Below are 17,807 nucleotides of genomic sequence, written 5' to 3' on the forward strand. Positions count from 1 at the left end.
AAGTAACTTGACCAACACTGCTTCCATGTATACTACAGCCATCTCTACGAGTGTGTTCTTTGCTACTGAACTTACTCTTTAGGACTTTAGCATAAAACCAAAAATGTTTTTGTATTTGTTTATTCATTCTGCCTCCACGTCTGCATTTAGGTCCACTGTTCAACGCTGTGATTTTCAAACAATAACTGTGAAGGCACCATTATTGCTGGAGGATGTATTTCACTAGCTGGGCCCACGTCCTCATTTTAGGTTTGACAGCGTTTTAGTAGGTGAAAATCTTTGACAGGAAGTGAGCTGCGGTTTGGGGAAGGCCTTGAAGGAGACTGGCGATGGCTCCCGGGCCTTGCAGATCCCCATGCACTAAGTAGAAATGAAAAAGTTAAAGAATAGAGAAAAAGGAGGGAGGGTGGGGCACGTAAACGAGAATGAACAGCTTGCAGAACTGGGGGAACCTATATAGATGTCAACCGGAAGGAGCGTGTTTGGAGGGGTGGTCCTACTCCTGAAATTCCGACACATAATCTCCAAAGAAAGTTTTATGAGCAGCATATGCTCCCATCCAGATGACACGTTTTTATACCTTTTTTTTTTTTCACAAGACAATGCCATCCTAAGCCTAAAAGAATGAGCGTTAAGAATAATGCCACCAATTTAAATAGACAAAAACTGGACTTTGATATAAAGTTTTGCACTATTTTCAGCTATTATGTTTGGTTTAAATGACTTACAAACCATAAGATTCTGTTTTTATTTTTATATTTTACATGGCACTCTGACCTTTATTTGGGCTATTAGTACAGCATTTACAAGCTGAAAAGGGATCAGTAATAACCCATTTTCAACCGCTTTTAATGTTTTGTTTGAGTGTCTCAGACCTCATATATATTAAGCTGCTCGACCAAGTCAAGATCGGTTCCTTTCCTCCCCAGATGTCTTTGGGAAACGGTCTCCATGCCCTGCTCCTCCAGACCATCCACCATATCATAAAATGAATCCTGGTCGGGCAGTGCTGCAAGAGTCTGCAAAAAGAAAGGAGACGTCGTCAAGATGTAACCAAGGTTTAAAACGCTTTGCACATTTAAACACTAATGACTAAAACACTGCTTTGATGCACATAATCATATATTTAAGTTTTTCATTTTGGGTTTTGAAGCTGCAGGACTAAAACTTCGCAATACAGTTTATATCTACATGCAAAATGATAAAACACAAAGTCAGTCAATCAACTGATCAATTACTGGAGAAAACAAAGATGCGTTTTCCATAAAACTGAAAATGTTCTATATCCACACAAGAAAGTACTCAGCAAAGCCATAAACTATAGCTTTGCAAACCTTATTGATGAGGGTCATTGCATAGACGAGAAGCTCCGTATCCACTCCATCCTTCTCATGCAAGATCTCCATAGCATTGGACCATGGCTTGCTGCCTAGAAGTCAGTCGATTAAATTCCATTACTTCAAAAATATTATCATGCAGACAAACTACAGTATCTTTCTACTTTAAGCCCTCAGCACATGGTGGCATGTTAAGTTTTTAGTACCTCTCTTCATGTCCACAGAGGTGATGGCTTGGATCAGCAGTGGCGCGTTGGATTCTGAGTACTCCACAAACACCAGCAACAGCTTCAAAGCTGTTTTCACCACCAAACGAAACTAGGGTGGAAATATAAAGAAACTTGCATAAAGTATGGACACCTGTGTTCCTATTGCTCTCTTCATCCACTCTAAACATTTAGAATTCACGTTTAGCATTAGTGGCAACCAAAACATACGAGCAGATGCTATTTCATTATTTGTGTGTGTTGTGCTTGTAATAATCATGCTGCGGGGACATAATCTATTTATACAGTTATACTGTGAGCCTCTGTTTTAGGGATGCTGGTCTGGGGAAACTTCATAATATAAATTACATTTTACAGGATTTGGTTAAAAATTTAGGCAACGTGACATTTTGGTTAATTTTATTGTAACGGACATCATCAGGCAACTAGGAATTATGGTTTTGGTTTGGGTTAGGAAGGAATTTCATGAACTCGTTAACAAAGATGGCTGCAGATGCTGCAGAACCGTAGTTGTTCTGCTTATACTGCTTATATGATCCAGACCATGGACTCTCACATACCCATCTATGATAAAAATACAGCACTACCAAAAAATCTCAAGGAAGTAAATGCTGATCAACATACTCACTTTAGTACTGCGGCGCAATTTATCCCACCTAAGATAGTCTGATAGTATGCCAATGTCTAGGGCAAGACATGGGGCAATGTCTTGTTGGCGAGCAACTCCCTTTACTCATGGTGGGACCATCATCCTACGGGCCCGTAGTCTGCAGGAGGAGCAACAGGGGTCTAGCGCATTGTTTTGAGGAAATAATCGCAGGCCAAATTCCACTAGAACTGCCCTGGATGAAAGGGAGAGTGCAGGGTGGCTACGCCTACAGCCCTGTGGTTCATCTGCTGTGAACTAGAAGATCGCTTCAAGTCGAAGAAGGGGTTTTGAATGCTTTTACTCCAGCGTTCGACACGGAAAGCGCCTCCTCTGGAGATTTTATTGCTATATGTTCTCACGCTGGCGACAACAGTGAAACCTGGGGGGTGGTAGTGTAGGGAAAACAGTCCCAGCATGAGTGTCTTGGTGCCTAGTGCACGAGGACACCACAAAACCAACAGAAGCCGCCACCCACAGCTGGAAACACACAACACAATCATTAGGGTATGTGTTTGTGTGTGTTTCTTTGGATAAATGCTAAAAATAATGTTCTGCAAACAATGGCTGGTTAACCAACGTCAGGGTGGTGTGTGTGTGTGTGTCCTCTGAGTTTTTTAGGATGCACGCTTGACTTGATACCTTCGAGCCAACGAGAGTGTAGAGCCACTGGATTGTCTCAGGATGGCCAATGACGCCATTCATCCCGTCCACGTAGAGCATGATCTGCCCGAGAGCTGAGGAAGAAAGGAAAAGTCAGAAAAGTATACGGAAAGATGACTGAGAACTTGTTGTAAAATAAAATAAAATAAGATGAAATAAATAAAAAAGAACCAAAAGGAATTAAATAACAGCAATAAAATCAGTTACAGTGACAGCAATGATTCTGATTATGCTGAGAAAATCAATCAGTCATGACAACGATGGCACAACCATGACTAACAGCTCCATAGAAAACCTCTGAGTGACAAACATGACTTAATTCCATTACATTGCTCTTTTTGTATTGCCATCTTATAATAATATTCAGCAGAAATAATAATAGGGTTAAAAACTCTGTTTAAAGCACTCGAAATGCAGTTTTTCTGCATTTGTTTCTCATTTTTACAATTTTATTTTTCATGCATATCTTCTAAGTAACATGTCCAAATCAGTCGTGACATGCCGTCATGACCACATGTGCCTAGACTAGCTGAGAAACGCAAAGGAAAAGCTGATGCTGAATGCAGGCTATTTCAAGAGAAGTGGAACTCTGAAAAGCCCACATCTCGACAGGGTAAGGAAAGAGCCTGTGTCTCCGTAATTATTGTCTTCACTTGGATGCTTCTGTCCACACGCCGGCAAAGATGTAGAGCCATAAAGACTGAGTGTTTGCTTTAAAAAGTCACTGAGCCACAGAGGCACACGACTACAGCACGGTAAATTTCTCAGAGGCCAGTCCTTTCACTGAGAACTACGGGCAAATGTTATTTTTATGTGCAGACAATTTCAGGCAATAGAATCATCAGATATCATTTGATCTTGTTTATTAATTGTTATACAGGATTTTAAAACATGTTAAAATAAATGTCTGGCCCTTGATGTGAGTCCCATTTCACAGTGTTGCCCCAGAGAAAGATAGAATGACCCCCCTGATCTAAGCATGTAGTATATTATTGTTATTATTCTTAGCATATATCATTATGCAGCATGCAGGAGACCATACCTCTTAATATGTAGTTCTGGTAGTTTTGGTCAGCTTCTGCTCCCACCTTGATGAGACACGTCAGACCTTCAGCCATCACAAACTCATGGACCAGGTCTTTGTCATCCTGAAGGAAAATGAGCACAAATAGAGGAAGCACGGGATAACCAGAACCGAGCTCGTAATTTCGTGGATGCAGTTAATGCATTTTCTTGTGTTGCCACTTGATGTCAGTGATGTGGAGGTTTAAGATTTAAGTTGACACAACACAGATTTTCAAACCCTCCTCTGGGATCAGACCAGCTGGTATACACACTCACACTTGTCAGCAGACATGGTTTTTTACAGTTTTCTGCTTTTTATGTGTCATTTCTTAAAGAAACAAAAACACCTTCATGTGCACCGTTAAAGCTCCAGGTTCAGGCATCCTCTGAGGAGAAGGTGGTAGGAAATAAGCATGGAGCTTGCATGGAGGGTTTTTTATGTAGTGTTTAGTTGCAAAAAAAGGGCCACTTTTAATAGCTTGAATGCTGCACTTTTTTGAACAATCTGGAAGTTTGCACAGTGCTGCTCCGTTTGCTGAATCACTGTCTTTTTACATACGGAGTGCTTCTGTTCTGTTTGTGCTGCAGAGCTCTTCTTTTTTTTAAAGTGGCTAACTCTTCTCCACTTAAAATAAAAGATTCCCACACAAATTTCAATGCAAACACACACACACACACACACACACGCGCACATGCACACACAAAGACAGAGAGAGAAACGCCACGTTGATGGAGATCCTGTCATCACAGAAGCACACAGTGGCCACAATAACCGGCTGTATTCTGCAACAATGTACTCACGGTAATTGCATTGAAAAATGTGTGTGTGTGTTTGTGTGTGTGTGAGAGAGAGTGTGTTACCTGAAAAATTTGCTTTAGAGAGAAGAGTGCTCTTCTCAAGTCACGTCCATTGGAGTTATATAGTCTTTCTGCAGAGGGACAGACAGAAAAAGACACATAGATGGTTATCTGAGGTTAAGTGAACAAACATGGGAACGTATGCATAACCATAACGAATAAAACGTCTCCACCTTAAAGCTCTCGCACTCGTTTTTGCTGCCTTTTATGTTTGCTTGCGCATCTTTCATCTCTCGCCAGTCCTCATACTTCTCATTCCAATGAGTCGATCAATAAAACTTGTTAGCAAAACGAGCCTCAGCTGTGCAAAAAAGCTGCGCAACAGCACCCGAGATGTGAGAGGAGAGGTGCGATTCGATGGAACCAATCACCCCACGCGGCTGTAATCACCTGAGGCAGGCACTTCATCAAACACTTTCACCGCGTCCTCGCTCGCGGAGCAACACGTGCATGATCTCTCTTTTCACTTTTCCCCTCTCTCTGACTCTCTCACACACACACACACACACACACACACACACACACACACACACACACACACACACACACAGTTGCAGTGGTGATTAGGGCTGTATTGGAATGTTAATGAGCTGCTGGCTTGGCTTCATCGCTGAGGTATTCAGGTCACGACACGGAAACCACTCAGAACTAAAGGCTCGTATATCATGATGCTGATATTATTGTTATTTCTATCCATGAACACAAAGACGTTATCGCTGTACTTCTACAACAGGCCTTAAAATGACTGGCAACAGTCTATAATAACCATTGTTTAAGGTCATGATTATATAACATATTAGTTATTATATAATAGTTGATTAGGAACAAGTTTTACAGCAATAATGGTTAGTTAAGATTACTAACTTTCATCTAGTTATTTCTTAAAAGTGAAATAACACAAATTTGGGTAATTAAAACCTAAGATGAATGACAAAACATGACATGTTACATCTGTGTCATTATTTAACAAAAATTAAGCCAAAATGCAGAGACGGTGTGTGGAAAAACTAAATGCACTCTTACTGTTTCCATAGGAATTAAGAAGGTAAATAGCAGCCAGGTGCTGCTAATCAAATGAACTTGATTAACTGATTATCAGCAAGTACCTCAGTAAAAGCAGTATTTTGGCAGTTTGCTGTTTTGGAGCATTCAGATGTGCGTCAACACAATGCCAAGTAAGGACAACATCAGCAATGATCTTACAGAAACAGTTGCTGCTGCCAATTAATCTGAGAAGAGTTACAAAGTAATTTCCAAACTGTTTGAAGTCTAATAAGAAAAAATATTAAAAAGTGGAAAAACATTCAAGACAGTTGCAGATCTCCCCCAGGAGTTAATGTGCCAGGAAAATGCAGTTCAACACCTACGTCTCAGACTCTACAGGCTTCACTTAACATGTTAACATTTTTAAATGTAAAAATTCTTGACAGTACAAATAGAAAAAGACTGAAAAAGTATGGCTTGTTTTTAAAAATTGGCAAGAGGAAGTCTCTTCTCTTTAAAAGAACATATGTACACATTTGTAAAGGTGTATCCGAACAAATCGCAAGACTTCTGGAGAAATGTCCTTTGAACAGATGTGAAAATGTTTGGTTATAATGCACAACACCACGTTTGGAGTAAACCGAAACGCAGCATATCATCACAAACATACAAGCTATCAAGTACTGTGGTGCAGGGGTGGTGAGCTTGTTTTTTGCAGCCATAGGACCTGGACACCTCGCAGTTATTGTGAATTCTAACCATCCGTCTAGCACTTAACGGTTGGCTGACATTGGTTAATGCAACAAGACAATGAACCCAAGAAGAGCAGCAAATCTACATCAGACTGGTTGAACAAGACAAGCTCCAGAAATGAATGTCGTACACAGAACAGCTTTATTACGAAACAAAAGCGCTCTCCGCCTGTGAGCAAAAACAAAACCAACAAACCCCCCAGCCTTTCCTATTGGTCGAAAAATGTATCATGTTGACCAATCAAAAAAATGATATGGCAACATGGCATTTAGATGTTTAGGAAGGGGGGAAGTTTTAGGAGTGACGGCGGTGTTTTGAGATGTGAGAGATTTGCAACGTTTAGCGCAAATCTTGTGTAGTTAGTGTGTAGTGTAGTCAATAGTTTTGTTGTGTGTGTCAGAACAACGAGGCGACTGCTGAATGTTACAGGAGTTACAGGAGTGATACATCTCCTGTTGTCAGGCCTGCAGGTATCAGGCTGTTGTTCTCCTTTATCTCATAGTGGACAGAAATTATTTTTTGGAGTGGCACAAATAATTTGTGTGGCATCAAACTTGATGCAGAACAGCTGATTGTTCTGTAAATAGTTTGAAATGTTTATTTTAAAAAAAACAACGCCTTGGCTGTATTTTTAGGTAAACAGCTGCAAAAAACTTTGTTGTTTGCATAACTCAGTTACTTTTTTTGAAGAAGTAACTATATAATTAATTGCCCAACAGTGGCCATTATATTCTGTTACAGGACTCTCTCCCAGACCACAGACTCATACTCATAATACAAGTCAGAGCTTTATTTAAAAAAAGAAAAGAAAAAGAAAGAAAAAGAAAAAGAAAGTTTTGTTTTCAAAATTGGAGTTCAAGTTCTTTTTACTTCCAATAGTGTTAACATACTACACAGGTCATGAACAAGATTCTTTTTTTTAATTTTCAGTGTAAGCAGTTAATTAGAAGTAAATGTAAATGCTGTAATTTGATTATTTTAATAAACCATGTAACTTGGATGGATTCGATGCTGGCGTTGATCACAGTGCACACGTCTGCTGTCGCTCACAGTGGTACTCAGGGAGTATGTGTGTTCGCTCAGACACATGAAAAATTAGAGGGAACATTGGGTGGGACATCAAAAAAGCTGTCCATAAATGATGCCTGTAAACTTCAAAGAACTTTCTTTTTCATATAATTTGACATAGCAAAACAACAAAAACATTTGTTTTTACCAAATAAAGGGCCAAAGATGGGCAGTTAAATTCAAAACATGGCACACTTAGTCCTGACTTATACTAAACTCCAGAAATTAGAATGTTTTAGATAATGTTACCATTTTTTTTACAAAGTTCCAGATGTATCTGAAGTTGCAGTACCGTCTTTTTTATTACTTTTGCATTGACTGTATCATCACTGGATTACAGACCTGTAACACTGAATGAAGAAGAGATTAAACTAACATTTACTTTCTGTGAACAATCACACTGTCATTGACAGCCTCTCTTTGGAAGGTCATGCATGATGATGAAATAAGCGCCACGGAGGCCGGATGTCAGTGGAAATCTGTTGTAGTCCCCTGTTGTAGACTGGACAAAGATAGATGTACCCACAGTGACTTCATCCGTTGATTAGTGAAATCTGGTTATGAAGCCTTGAGATGAGTATGTTTGTGCCCTGATAGGCATTTAAAAAGATGTTTTAAGAACTTTTATGTTAACCTCACTTTTCAGACTTGGATTCATCATTTACACTTGCTGCAGTTCATCACAGAAAAATGTTTGTTTGCATAGGTAAGCAGAGTACCCTCTGTAGTGGAATAACAGTACAGACATATTACAGTCTAATATTCCTTGTGATTCATTAGGGATTTTGGGGGGAGGGGGTTCTTCTCAGGGCATTATGTGCTGGGATTGAGTTTTCATGTGTGCTTTATACTGTCTGTATGCTAAAGGGTTGAGAAACAACAAATACTACTGATGAAAACAATAAAGTTAAATATTTGGCAAGACCATGCCATAAAGATGCTTTGCTAAATGTTACTCTTGATTTTCCACCTCTTATGACTACAGACTGCAAGAATAATTTTCCTAAGTGCTCTGTATTAAGCCCAACATCTGTTTATCTGGGTGTCCATACTGTCCCTTTGTGTGCATAAACAGTTGTGCATTCCACTGTGTGTCAGCAGGGGGTTTGGAAACCCGTGCGTGTGTGTTTGTGTGTTGATGACAAATCCTCCAATTCCCTTCTTTGGGGGGAGGCTGGGTAAAAAGGTATAGATGTAAGAGCAGGGACAGACAGGGTGCACGCCCCCTGATGTGGGACCGCACGTGGGCCAGCCTGGCTCCGGAGCCTTCCAGTCTGCCCTGCAGTCTGGAGCTCAGTGGTAACCGTTGCTAAGCTAGGCAAGGCTAACCCAAGGCCAGGGTCAGAATCATTATCATTCCTCACGCAGGCGAAGAATTACAGGCCTGTGTCTCTTTTCTGTGAGATCAGCATTCATGAAATACTATATATCTGTGATAGTCTGCAGCAGAAATACTCAAGTCAAATCATCCACCGATTAGTGCTAAGAGGCAGTCAACATACAACAATAAAAGCATGCGAGAGAACTGAGTACACATATACAAGTGAATGTTTTTATACATAAGAAATCACATGCATGGGTCTGCTGTAAGTTTAGCCAGTTTAGGCTGATTTCCTGGTTCTCCCTTCTCTAGGTTTCCCTGGAAATCAAGTGGCCACTTGATGTAAAAATGTCTGACTCTTGAGTGTCACGGTTCATTCAGACAGTCACATGTAATTTTTGTCATCAGGCCACTAATGGGCCTGTTGGTGTAACCTTTACCAAATGTCTGCCATGCATCAGGAGCATGTCAGCAGCACTGATAGGACTGGACTTGTTTTGAACTATTCTGGTGTTTTGCAAAAATGAACGTTGGCTGTTCCAAATCAAGCAAGAGCATAGATACATGGACGGTGTCTGAGTGTGGGTCTGACACATTACTATATTAAAATATCAAACTTTCATTCAGTCATTTAGAAACAGATACAGGTTTTACAATATGAGCTGACTTTATGTTAAATGACTTTCCTGATCCTAAAGTTAGCTAATGCATAAAGGTGAAGTACAGGAAACCAGAATGTCAGTGACGTAGTAGCTCTTCCAGCTCATGACTCAAATCCAATTCATAGTTTACATTAATGTGTGAAGTACAGAAAAAACTGGTTGGCTGCACTGGACAAACTAATGAGAATTAAACTCTAGAAGGCTCGAACAGTCATCCGGGACAAATCATTTCATTAAAATCTGATCTGCTGCCAGATCAAATTTTAGTAAGAATGCATAATTTAGCTAATACATTTCACCTCCTTAAGAATGGCTTCTTGACAGCCACCCTTCTAATGAGACCATTTATGATGAGGTGAACAGTAGATGGAAAAACTAAAGGTCTTTGCTGAATTTTTAGTGTTCATCTCTGTATTTTGTTTCTTTCAAGCCTTTCACAATTTCTTTGTTTTCCAGATGTAAGATGGCAAGCATACGGTGGCCCTGAGAGGCCAAACAGACTGCAACTTAAGAAGCAATAAGAAAAACGCTGCAAAAGCACACAAAACGCAACTGAAATAGGAAAAAAGAAAACAGAAATAGGAAAAAACAGATTTCCAAAAGCACTAGTGAAGTGTTTCTGGGGAGACAATAACTCGACGGACCAGTTGCAAGAACCAAAATACGCTAAGAATTGCACTGGGAGACACTTAAAAGAAGTGGAGGATCTATCGGTTTTGTGAGGAAAGAAAAGATGAGAGGTAAATGTGTTAGCCTAACTATTAGCCTAAAAATCCATCACCAGTATTATATGAATCATGAGATTAAAACACACTTACCTAGCATGTTTTGGTTCCTGCAACTGGTCCGTCAGGTTATTGTCTCCCCAGAAACACTTCCCTCGTGCTTTTGGAAATCTGTTTTTTCCTATTTCTTTTTCATTTTTCCTATTTCCATTGTGTTTTGTGTGCTTTTGCAGCGTTTTTCTTAAATTGCAGTCCGTTTGGCCTCTTAGGGCCACCGTATAAATATGAGGTGGCAAAGTGTTCCACATTTTTTGACCAGTGAGAATACACCGTCTGGGCTTTCGCTTACAAGTATGAATGCATTTATACAATCAAAGTAACAAGTGTAAGAAAGGAAACACATGATTGGAGAAGCACTGGTTGAGTCTCAGCTGTGCACAGGTGAAACAACAGCCTCAGCCTACATACCTATTACATCACTCGTGCAGTCACAGCAATCACCTGATTTTAACTAAGTCTTGTCACCATAATTACTCCTTCTCTCCAGAGTAAATAGAGTTTGACATGCTAAATATAAATAGACCCATTTCTGAAAAAGGCCTCCAGCTGTCTTAACACCGCTGACAAGCTGAAAATAATTCAAACGTGAACCTCTCTTACATTTAACTACCTTAACCAGACAATATGGCTTCAGTGCCTGCATCGTTTTAATGGAAGAATTAACCAAATGCCATTTGTCCAAAAAGACACAGACCCAGGAAAACTTAGGAAGGTAAGAAAAATGATGATTTCCACATCTCTTTTACTGGTCATTCTCTTTTTTTCCTGGCGCTGGGTTTTATTATTGTCTCAAGAAAAGCTAAAAGACTCACTGGGATGTGCCATTGTGGCTTGTGCGTGTGCTTGTGAGTGACCGTGTGTGTGTGCCCACGTGTAAGCCTTTGCCTGTGTTTGCTGAGTGAAGAGAGGCAGATGAAGCAAAGACAGAAAGGCACATTTCATTTATAGGTCCGCTTGGAGTTTTACTGTTTTGTTTTGGAGGACTTGCAGTTCTCGTCCACGCTCACCATGACCTCACATGCACTGCAGTATGTCAGACCATTTAGCGCCAGTTCTCCATCTTAAAATCTTAATTTTCTTGAAGTAAGTGGAAAGAAGGAATTATTTCTGCTCCTGAACTAGTCGCCCCCTGTTTACGACTCTGTCTCAACTTAAAAATCAGCCTTTGCCCTTTCACTGTTGTAAATCTTGCACTGATGGATGCTTGTGTTAAATACAGCAAAACATCAGGCTTTTTTTTTCTCTATTGGATCTTTATGATGAGGCAGAGTGCTGTCATCCTTAATATGATCATCTCAGGCGTACAGAAGGTCTACCAGCTTCGTAATCTGTTTGCTAAGGGTTAGCTAATCCAAACAGGGAGGGTGGCCTTAAAGGAAGACACCAATGTAAAATATTGAACTGAAAATGAACATTCATCCCCGTTAATTATGTTGCACAACGTATAAAAATCCTCCACCATGTGCAGAGTCTATAACTTAATAAGAACCTCTCCCAGTGTGCTGTTACTGCTACTGTTGGAGCTCAGTTTACATTTTAAAATTTCTTAAACACCACAAATGCGAGCAAACAGAAGATCTTAAGATAAGATATCTGCTGTGTGTTAAAGTCAGTCCTTGTTTTTCCCATCCAGTAACACAACACATTGTATTTTGAAGTGAGTATATAATAGCAGATAATGTAATGGAAGAGCCTTGACTGTCGCACGTGTCCGTGTTGTCAGCGGGGAAGCAGGGATTCCCCTGGCGCCCAGGCTGCCTGTTAAGTTGTTCAGGAGTGGTCAGATCGCTCCTTCTATTCCTGCCATAATAAGATTAGCGCTGTGACCCTTTAGCTTTGACTAATCCCTCAATATTTCCTGCGCCATCTACACATCTCCAAACAGAAAAACACACAGGCCAGCTCAGGCTACGCTAGACCTAATCCTCTGCAGTTACACTCAAACTGCATGGTTTTTTGTGGCACTTGTTACACAAGGTAACTGTGTTCTACTTGCGCTTAATTGGCATTAGCAAGGGAAAAAAACAATCTGCTACTATCATAAGACAGAAAGACAATCACAAGAATCAAATAAGATACTGGATTTACTCTGTGCACTTCTTTTTTTAGCCACAGCAGATACTTCATTGTAGAAAAAGTGCTCTAAAATGAGCTTCCTCCTAACATAAACAGGAAACAGGCAAAGTCATTGACTAGTTAGCATAGTAGAGCATGTGGGAGCTAACTGATGCTCTTATGGGTTGCTAGACAGAACCCAGATTAGACATGCTAACAATTTTATGCTAGCTAGTTTGCTCAACGACTAAGGTGGCAATATGTCAGCAGTGGCTTAGATCATCCTGTCCCCAGGTGGATCTATTATATTTATTCAGTGTTATATATGTGTTATATATCCTGTTATAGAGCAGTAAATGCACATGAACATGGCCAAAGTTTTAAATAGTAAGTATGTAAGAGTTTATTTAAATATCATTAAATATCACAAAGTGCTTCACAACAAAAAATGTTAAAAAAGAAAAAGAAGTTAACTAAAAGCAAGTTTAAAAAGATAAGCTTTTAGCTACTTTTAAAAGAAACCACCCATCTCAGGCTTAGACCACAGTCTGGGGCCCAGTGTGGTAAAACCTCTGTCTCCTGTAGTTCTTAGCCTTGTATGATTCATAGCCAGCAGGCCATGATCACAAGACCTCAGGGACCTGCTGAGGATGTATGGATGTAAAAGTTCACTAATGTATGGCAGTGCTTGCCCATGCAGAGCCCTAAAAGTCAAAAAGCAGAATCCTAAAAAGGACTCTGAAGTTGATGGGGAGGCAGAAGACTTTGTTAGTAGCTTTCTGCAACAACTTGCAGATTTTCCAATGATGCTTTGTTGAGACAAATGATGGAGGAATTACAACAATTTAAATGAGATTTTTTTTTTAAAAAAAAAGGCATGAACAATAATTTTTAATTCAGAGTGTGATACAACAGAGATCAACTTGGCAATATTTCTTATATGAAAAAAATCAAGCGCCAACCAGAGATATCCTGAGGTCAACACATGTGGAAATAATCCCTACAAGCCAAAAGCTCAGGCTTCAGACTGCTCTGAACACTTAGTGTCAGACAGGTTTTTTTCTACTTTTGTATCTTTCTGATGCCATAGAACCTGTATATTCCTTATATGGTCATTCCATATGGTTTATGTGAGATCAATAATTTTTCCAAACTGTAAATATTGAAAAGCTCCCAGTAGCTCCCGAGGCTAAAAATATATGACCATTAAACAATTCTGCAAATTGATGAGTAGACTAAAAACCTGCAGCTCCTTTTACAGCCATAAGGTGCTGGCTCTAAGCTCAGCGTCAAACTTGTCAAACTTGAAATTTCCAGTAACTAAATATTTAGCCCTCACTCGGGGGGGGGAACTTACTGTACCGACCCTAGCTCCGCCCACCATAAATCCCGTTGGCACCACAGATTGACATAGTGCTGACGGTAAACCCCTATGATACATATGCTACCTCTGCGATCCTTCTGCTTCCCTTTTCTGATCCTTTTCAAGTCACTCTGTAGCTTAAATACTGAACATAATTAAGCTCAGCTATAGCCATTCATTGGAAAAGGAAAAAAAAGAAGTAGAGTGTCTACAAAGGAAATACATGCAGGCTAAGGGGAAACCCCATTACAATCCCCGATACACCAAATAAACAAATGTAACCTCTCTACCAACAAAGAGTACACATAAACCATTTCTTCTACTGTATGTGCTTTGAGTGGGGGGGTCAGTGTGACACGTCATTATTAGGCATGGGATATTTACAGATAACTATGCACTGAGGTCAACCAAGGGTAATATTTTTCTGCAGGGTATAACTGTCTACTGGCCAGCCAAGAGAAGGGTCACAGCTGGTAGCCCTACATTTAATCTCAGTTATAACCGCTGACTCGTGTTTCTGGTGGATTTCATTGCACCCCTTAAAAAAAAAAAAAAAAAAAGCCCCCATGCGGCTGTCTGGGCCGATCAGTCAGCTGGCTTTAAACTAGGTCTGATCAGTGTGATCTAAAATAAAGAAGTGCGAGGAGGATGAAGTGTAATGGCACGCTGGAGAGCTTGATTTAATCCCAGGAAGTCTTTCCCTCTCTGTGCCGGTGTCACGCTAAATATAGGAGAGCAGGGTATCAAGCATACTGTAACAGCCCCGGACACTAGGTTCAAGCTTTGTTCAGGTCAGGAGGTGCACTCTGTGTGCGTGCTGCCCTGTAACACTTTACATTCAGTCAAATTAAACAACAATCAGCTAGATGAGATGTTTTTGTTTTCACTTCACTTTAAATCAAGTAAAATTCTATAATATTAATAGAATAGAATAGCCTTTATTGTCATTGTACAGAGTACAACGAAATTGGAGTGCCACTCCCTTGGTGCAAGTTTCAATAATAAATATAAATGTAAAATATAAAAAGTACAAAAAAACAATCGTAAGTACTCAAACAATAGTATGTACAATATATACAGGATAGCAGCATTAATATAATGACAGTATGAATAGCAGCATAATATAATGACAGTGACGGTATGGAATAGGTTCAGTTGTTTTTGTGCTTATTTACTACGGTGATAGCTCTGGGAAAGAAGCTATCCCTGAATCTGTTTGTCCTGGTTTTATGTGACCTGTACCGTCGGCCTGACGGTAATAGTTCAAACAGTTGGTTGCTGGGGTGAGAGTGGTCCTTGATGATATTGCCAGCTCTGCTGAGGTACAGAGAGTTTGCAGTGACCTCCAGGCTGGGCAGAGAGCAGCCAGTGATCTTCTGGGCTGTGTTGATGACCCTCTGCAGTACTTTCCTGTCCGCAGCTGAGCACCCTGCATACCATGTTGTTATGCCGTACGTTAGGATGCTCTCTATGGTGGCTCTGTAAAATGTCACCAGCAGCCTCTCCTCCAGGTTGTTCCTCCTGAGCACTCTCAGAAAGTGGAGACGCTGCTGGGCCTTTTTAACCACCGCCGTAGTATTTGCAGTCCAGGAGAGGTCATCAGAGATCTGCACGCCAAGAAACCTCATGGAGCGTACCCTCTCCACACAGTTCCCGTGAATGTAAAGTGGGGCCGGGTCTGCTCTGCCCTTCCTGAAGTCCAAGATAAGTTCTTTAGTTTTCGTGGTGTTCAGTTGGAGGTTGTTAACTGAACACCACTCAGTCAGTCTGTTGACCTCATCTCTGTAGTCCGACTCATCCCCCCTTGAGATGAGTCCAACCACTGTGGTGTCATCCGCGAACTTTATGATGGTGTTTGAGAGATGGGTAGGGGAGCAGTCGGATGTGTAGAGTGTAAACAGGAGGGGACTCAAAACACATCCTTGTGGAGACCCGGTACTGAGTGTGATGGTGCTGGACCGGTGGGGGCCGAGTCTGACAGACTGTGGTCTATTTGTCAGGAAGTCCTTGATCCAGAGGCAGATGGGGTGGAGAGTCCCAGGTGAGACAGTTTCTGGACCAGGATCTCCGGGATGATATGATTGAATGCTGAGCTGAAGTCCAGAATAACAATAATAATAATAACAATAAAAAAGTTTATACACAAATTGAAGATTTGTTTAATTCATTTAATTCAGTTATTGATATTTCAGGTAACTGAACTCTCAATCTAAGGTAAAAGCCAGTGAAAGATTAGCAATTACATAACCGTAACCCTGCTTTTGTTTACCGCACATTTCTCACCATTTACGTGAATGTATGCATCTGCAGAGTGGCATAAAAGATTAAATACTCCATCTGCTGTAACCTCATGTTTGGACAATAATGCGTGCTTTCAGTCACATGTCAAGTGAAGTGAAAAGGAAAAGTTGGCAGACAGAAAAGGTCAGACTGCTGAGGACAACTCAGTTATTTTGCGACTGTCTATTTTTTGTCTGTTGGTCTTGGCCTGCAGTACAAGCACTGGAGGCTGCTGATGGTACAGATAGAGAACTCATAGGCCCGGGCTATGGGTTTGTGTTTGAGAGGGAATGAAAGGAAAACACATATAAACAGCATGTGCAGTTTAATACAATTCCCATAAATTCGTCCCCAGAGAAACCATTCGTGATCATACAACAGCAAACACAGAACTTTGTAGTAAACGACGTGCTTAAATATCTGTGCCGTAAAAGAGCTACATACTACAACCTTGAACCGTGATGAAGGCTATCAGCTGTGAAAGAAGCTCAAAAGCAGATGTCTTCAGTGAAGGAACTCATGACCACATAAACACATTCGAACAACTAAAAATATGCATGCTCACAAAGGCATTCAGTCCCCACACACTGCACTGCAAGACCACACTGTGCCCTGTGCCCTTCACATGCCCCTGGCACCTCTGAATTAGTCCAAACACTCACACATAAATAGTCCCTCACAACACAAACAGAAATATAGCCAGCGTCTCCTACAGGCGCCCTGTGTTACCAGAGCAGTAGCTAACAGACTGTATATAAAAGATGGATGCAGTCACAGTGATGTTTGTTGGTGAGTGAAGCCCTGAAACCTTGAGCTGAGCAATTTATTGTAATGTTTTGAAACTGGATGAGACAAATAAGGGGTGCATTACCCTGTCTGATTATCCTTTTTGTCTCTAATGGGACAATAATTTACTAAATGAATGTTACATTGTATCCAGCGAGGTCTAGAAATAGCGAAGGAGCTGATAAAGTCATACGTGGGCTAATTTTCCAATAAGATTTTGCTGATTTCTGACCGTAACAGAAAAAAAACAGGTTTAAGGGTCTTCCACACTGGTTCATAAGCTAGGCCCATCTTTAATATACAGTTTGTGAGCATCCTTGTCATAGTGCTTTGTAAGTGTGATGTTTTCTCCTAATTAACCACATATTTTTCATAAATACACTTCTGCTACACCAAACAATCCGGTTTCATCAACTTCTTTACATTTTTTCTTTTAAAAAGCATTGCTGTTTAACTGCTGATGAGTTGGTCTGTAATAATGCTTTCATATGAAGTGTAATATGTCTTTTTCTCTGGTGTGCAGTCAGACACAACAGCTGGTTGTGGGAAATACTCTGGTTGTCCGGGCCCACATGCAAATGTGCACAAATGAAACAAGTGCCCAGTGTTTTCCCTTGCACTTCCCCCACCCTTTGTCATTGTGACTTACGCATTCTCATGCTCCATGACGACATCACTGCAAGTGACTGGATTCACTGGGCATGTGCAGTGACAATGCATGTCATAATTAAGGCAAAGAGCAAAGAAACTAGGTTTTGCAGAGCTGCGTATTCAGTTTTGTTGTTAGTTCACAGTGAGTGCTGATGGTCATATAGTGCCAAGTGACACTGTTCCAAAAAAGCCAACACATGATTCTTTAAAGGAGGTTCAAATGGCTGCAAAACTCTTTTGCTGGCTTTGAAAAATTACTTCTCAACAAATGTTCTTGGAAACAGACGTATTATATATATATAT

General features: G+C 40.5%; 1 protein-coding gene across 6 annotated transcripts in view; it reads right to left on the reverse strand.

Annotated features, from left to right (window-relative positions):
- Positions 1–17,807, reverse strand: part of fhod3a (formin homology 2 domain containing 3a) — a 66,724-nt gene that overhangs the window by 21,729 nt on the left and 27,188 nt on the right. For all 6 annotated transcript variants that reach the window (XM_005728878.2, XM_005728879.2, XM_005728877.2 and 3 more), the window contains exons 4-9: positions 4,800–4,867; positions 3,916–4,021; positions 2,853–2,947; positions 1,544–1,655; positions 1,335–1,429; positions 876–1,019 (exon numbers count right to left, since the gene is read on the reverse strand). In XM_005728878.2, the coding sequence (XP_005728935.1) occupies positions 876–1,019; positions 1,335–1,429; positions 1,544–1,655; positions 2,853–2,947; positions 3,916–4,021; positions 4,800–4,867 (620 nt within the window). The remainder of the gene's footprint in view (positions 1–875; positions 1,020–1,334; positions 1,430–1,543; positions 1,656–2,852; positions 2,948–3,915; positions 4,022–4,799; positions 4,868–17,807) is intronic.

Source organism: Pundamilia nyererei, unplaced genomic scaffold (assembly GCF_000239375.1).
Source record: "Pundamilia nyererei isolate P.nyererei 1_Seehausen unplaced genomic scaffold, PunNye1.0 scaffold00030, whole genome shotgun sequence".
Lineage (NCBI taxonomy): Eukaryota > Metazoa > Chordata > Actinopteri > Cichliformes > Cichlidae > Pundamilia > Pundamilia nyererei.